Genomic DNA, 5,265 nt, shown 5'->3' with positions numbered 1-5,265 from the left:
CAGAGCCAGCCCTAAACCGTTCGATCCATTCCAAGCATCTCGAGGGAGGTAGGCAGGGTGGCCAGCTTTTGTGATGAGGGTGTCACAAGGTTGGGTGGAGGAGAATGTCACGGACCTAAGGAGGAGTTCTGAATCCCACATCGAACATAATAGAAAGGTCATTGGGGTATAAAAGGGTTCATACCACCTCTTCCTTGTGAGGCACTTTTTGTAGGACAAAATCGTGAGGTCAGAGGGGCCAAAACGGACAATACCTCATAAGGGTGTGAACCGTGACAAGTAGGCTGATCTGGGACGTCGGATGAGTGGATGTCCGAGTTCTGGAGTCGCGTGGGTTCAGAGCTTGAATCTCGACCCGTGACACATGGTGGTTGCTAGGCAGTGTGCAAGGTGGTGGCTATGTAATGTGCCGGGTAGTGGTTGGTGCACTATGTAGGGCCTAAAAGTTTTTGCCTCACATGGCCTGAATTGCTAGCCCTTGATTTTTGTTGTTTTCTATTTTTCTACCCTTTTTTTTGTAATTTAATTTTACTTAATTTTTTAATTAATTAATTTTCTTTTGTAAATTTTTAATTAATTTAATTAATTTTAAATGATAAATAATAATAATATAATTAATTAAAAATAACTAATTCGAAACAAGTTCGAACAAATACAATTCAAGTTAATGCTTAAACTAGTTTAAATAAAAACATACAAATTAAGTGTAAAAATTGAATAAGTTTGAATTAACTCGGATAAAATTGAGTTTTTACATAAATTAATAACAATTTCACTCAATTTAATGTTTGAAATTGTTCAAAATGGTACATTAATGCCAAAAATATTACAATAAACTCGTGGATTTCAATTTCATTATATCCCCATTTTCAGTACATACTCAAATATGTCATTTTATTTGAACAAAAGTATCTTTCATGTGAAATTTTTTTCTTTCTTCAACAATCTAAATGTTTTTTAGTAAATGTTTTAAGATTAATTTAGTTTTGAGATTGAAAATAATTTTTGTAATAAAAGTGTTTTTGACACAATTTAAATGTTGAACAACAAATAAAAAGTGTTTTGCGATTCAATCGTAATTTTTGTGAATAAAATGATTTTATTATCTTTATTTATTTAAACTTTTATTATTTTATGTATTTTTTATATTTCAATTAACTATAATACATTTTCATAACAATGTCAAACATTTAAAATTCTTATATCATAATTTTATCATACTTTTAAACAATTTTTTTTTTTCAATTTAATTGTTTTTCCAACCGTAACTATGATATTGAATTAAGTCTTTACGAGTTTTGGTTCATATAAATAAAGGATAACATTCATTATCAATCGAAATCCTTATTTTAGACTAATCAAACACACGTTTTTAAAGGCGGTTTGTCGTATTTTTTCTGGGCAAATTTTTTAGTTTGATAAATTTGACCAAAAAAATTAATTAAAAAAAGCTGTCCATGTGCAACTCATAGTTCTAATATTTTTTTTTTAATATATGAGAAAAACAAGAAGGAAATGTCAACGTCGTAGCTCTGTTTAACTTTGTCTGCTTCAATTTCTTGTAAAAACGTCATTAGCTCACGGTGCTTAATTATTATATAATTAAAATTACTCATATTTAATTGGATTAATGCATAAATTTTTGACTGATTAATACATTTGTGTCAGTTCTGTTCTTCCAATTTTTTTACTTATTATCCGTTACACGACAAATTGAGAAATCTATGCAGTAACTGTTCAAAATTTTGCTGATAAAAAAATTACTTTTGGATTGTGGCTGTGTGAGAGAGAAAGACAGATAGGAAAATCCTTTTTCCTGGAAATTGCCCTCTAGCTTTTGAATATAGATGCTTTGCTTTCCATGTCTTGGACTTTTTCAAGCAATTTGTGAATATAAATAGCCCACCAGGAGGCCAACAATACCTTAAGCTGAAGGCTTCATTGGAAAGAGAAAGAGAAAATTGGGTGTCCGGCAATTGATCTTCAAAGTACAGATTGTAAAACCCTGTGTTTATTCAATTAACACAGAAAGAAAAAAAATGGTGAGAGCTCCTTGTTGTGATGAGATAGGATTGAAAAAGGGTCCATGGACTCTTGAAGAAGATCAGATTTTAATCTCCTACATTCAAAAATATGGCCATGCAAATTGGCGTGCGTTACCGAAGAAAGCTGGTAATTTCCAAACATCTAATCTTTGGGGTTTCTTTTCCATTACATGTTTAGGCCATAAAGATCAAAATAGATTGCCAAAAACTGGTTTTCGTGGAATGTTTTGGTGACTGTGCATTATCATGGTTTTGTCTGATAATTTTTTTTTTCTTCAACTTGTTTTCCGTTTAGGTCTTCTAAGATGCGGGAAGAGTTGCAGACTGCGATGGGTAAACTACTTAAGGCCTGATATCAAGAGAGGAAACTTTACTTTGGAAGAAGAGGAAACTATCATCAAGCTGCATGAAATGTTAGGGAATAGGTATAAATCAAAACCATTAATATATATTTTGGAAAGGAAGTTGTACTCTGTCCATTGGAAAAAGGATGGAATTTGGATCAGACCTGCTTAAGAGAACAAAAAAAGTATATGAAATAAATTGGTCATTTGTGGGGACAAGTTGTTGTCTCTTTCTGTGGGTTGGTTTTGAGTACTAAGGACTACAAGTGGGCCGAAAACAATAAAAGTATCTTTTTTCTGATTAATTGCTTGTTTTAAAGGAAAGTATGGGAAAATAGTATCCTTATATTTTCTTGTAAACTTTCAGGTGGTCCGCAATTGCAGCAAAATTACCCGGAAGGACAGACAATGAGCTAAAAAATGTGTGGCATACTCACTTGAAGAAGAGACTTAAACAATACCAGATTAAACCAGTCACCAAACAAAACCCCAAGTCCAAACCCAAAATCAAATGTGAGTCGTCCGATAATATCAGCACAATCCAATCAGAACCTGGAAACTCAAGTTCCATTCCAGGGCAGACCCCGATGTGGCCTCAGCCATCATCAAGTAAAGTTTCTTCCATTACAGATGTCACCACAGCTACAACTGATCGGGAAGTGAACAACACGGCTATGAAGGCTGAAAACATGGAGTACTCCTGGGAATATTTTCCTGAAATTGATGAAAGTTTCTGGTCAGATGCACTGTCTTCGGATAATTCTAGTGCACCAGTAAATTTTGGAGGAGTCTCCGAAGAATTTCAATCTCAAGTCCCTTCAAGTTCAATGGATCATGTCATGGAGCCTGACTATGGATATAGTCAAAATCTTGATGATGCGATGGAGTTCTGGTACAACCTGTTCATTAAAGCCGGAGGTGAACAAGAATTAATTACAGAATTCTAATGATTCTTTAATTAGAGTAGTATTTACTTTTTCCTTTTTTGACTAAAAGGCGGGCAGTACTTATCCAAGGTATGGACAAAAACCTGTCCCCAGTCCAAAAGTTAGAATCGCCTCAGTGACCAAGAAAGAGTGTCATTCAAAAAGGAAAATTATCTTATCCCCTTGGAGACTTGGTGGTGAAGGGCCAAATAGGAGAATAAAAGATGAAGAGAAAAGATTGGCACAAAAATTAACAGTTCTGTTTAGGAATTCAAAGCAAGACTTTGGGATGTTGTTGAAGTAGATGCTTCAAATATTAACTAGTTGAGGCTCATTGAAATGATGAAATTAGACTGATGATGATGTCGAAAACTTCTAATTTAGTTATATAGTAAATGATCTGTTCCTGTATTTACAAATCTAAATTTATGTGCTTATAATAATGTTGATCTTTTATTGATTGTATAATGAATATTTGACATTATTCAATTTGGTCAAAGTAACCGGAATGGTCCACACATGCATGTTTGATTTTCACAAGTAATCTATAAAAGATAAACAAAGTTCTAACTTTCAGCTGCTCCAATGTGAATCACACAAATATGTTATTGAAGTTTACATGTGAAAATTCATCCCACTTCAATTAATATACATACACATTGAATATTCAAAAACTCGTTAACTTAAAATTTTGGGTTCTTTTACTTCTAAGGGGTTTAAAACTTTCTCCTCCACAAGCATTTATGCAATGATTGGAGCATATCTTTTGTTCAAAAAATATGATTAGAAAAAAAATTTTCTACTCAATATTGAAATGTTGATACCTTAATTCCCATTAGGTAGCTGTTTCCATGTCCATAACCAGGAACTAGTTGTCGGGATGGATGTGGATGAATTCAAGAAACAAAGAAGGGAACAAACACAATCAAAAGAAATGTGATTCGGATAAGGCCTTTAAAAAGAAAAGTGATTTGGATAAGACACTGGAAGCATTTTGCCTTTCAAAGAAGAAGAGGAGTTTCTGAGAATAATCCACCCTCTCCCAGAGTCCATGTTAAACTACGGCACACTACAAGAAAATTGCTTTTCAGAGATGAAAAATTATGGACTAAAGTTTTTCGTTGTTAAAAGTCAGTATTACAGACGGATTGTGAACGGTTTAATTAAAACAGAACTATATTTTTAGTGACGAAATTTGTGACAAGATTCTGTCACTAAATACCAAAATTTACCGATAAACGATGATTTTGTCGCTAAATGTTCATGACAAAATTAGTGGATTGCACCAATATTACCATCGAAATTCAAAATTTCATCTTGCCACCTGCCTCCTTTCCTGTTAATCAATCAATAAAATCGTGTAGAAATTTGAGACATTACCGTAGGGCTTATTATTTTGGCCCCCCAGGCATTCAAGGTATTGGCAAAACCCTATATCTTTTTTTTTTTCTTTCTAATGACCATGAAAGATTATATGCTTTATCAATTTTATTAGTCTTTGTGATGAAGTAGCAAGCCCACTCAAGTCATAAAAAAAAAAAAAAAAAGAAAAGTCTAGTCAATAAGTGGTATTCCGTTTGGAGTACTCAAAACTTAGACACATGATTTGTTCATCTGCAACTTTCTCAACCGAAGTCATTACCGAAATTAATGATTCTTTACCCATAGTTTGATTTTTCTCAAGATTAGAAGGTGATGCTTGGCTTGATTCTTTTTTTTTTTTTTGGTCAATAATTCATCTGTCATCTTCATGGAAAAAGTAATTGTTTTCTATTTGGTACAAAAATGTTTTTTCGTCTTTACTTACTCTAGCTAGGATCAATGCATTTTCCCACAATTAGTGCTCGCTATTGACGTGAGATAGGGAAAAGCTTTAGTGATTTTATGATCATATTGACTTCTTTGGTAAAAACCATAGATTCTTACTTGCCAAAAACGTGTATCTGCATT

The 5,265-nt window shown here is 33.1% G+C and overlaps 1 protein-coding gene across 1 annotated transcript; it reads left to right on the top strand.

Annotated features, from left to right (window-relative positions):
* Positions 1–1,917: 1,917 nt before the first annotated feature.
* LOC111279213 (transcription factor MYB15-like) lies at positions 1,918–3,849 on the top strand. Its single transcript, XM_022866158.2, has 3 exons — positions 1,918–2,172; positions 2,341–2,470; positions 2,757–3,849. Exons 1-3 carry the CDS (start codon positions 2,040–2,042, stop codon positions 3,334–3,336), a joined length of 843 nt encoding a protein of 280 aa, XP_022721893.2. The 5' UTR covers positions 1,918–2,039; the 3' UTR covers positions 3,337–3,849.
* The last annotated feature ends 1,416 nt before the right edge of the window (positions 3,850–5,265 follow it).

The sequence above is a fragment of the Durio zibethinus genome, chromosome 27 (assembly GCF_047325235.1).
Source record: "Durio zibethinus cultivar Kanyao isolate XHJ-2024 chromosome 27, ASM4732523v1, whole genome shotgun sequence".
Classification (NCBI taxonomy): domain Eukaryota; kingdom Viridiplantae; phylum Streptophyta; class Magnoliopsida; order Malvales; family Malvaceae; genus Durio; species Durio zibethinus.
This window is presented reverse-complemented; position numbering and strand designations above follow the sequence as displayed.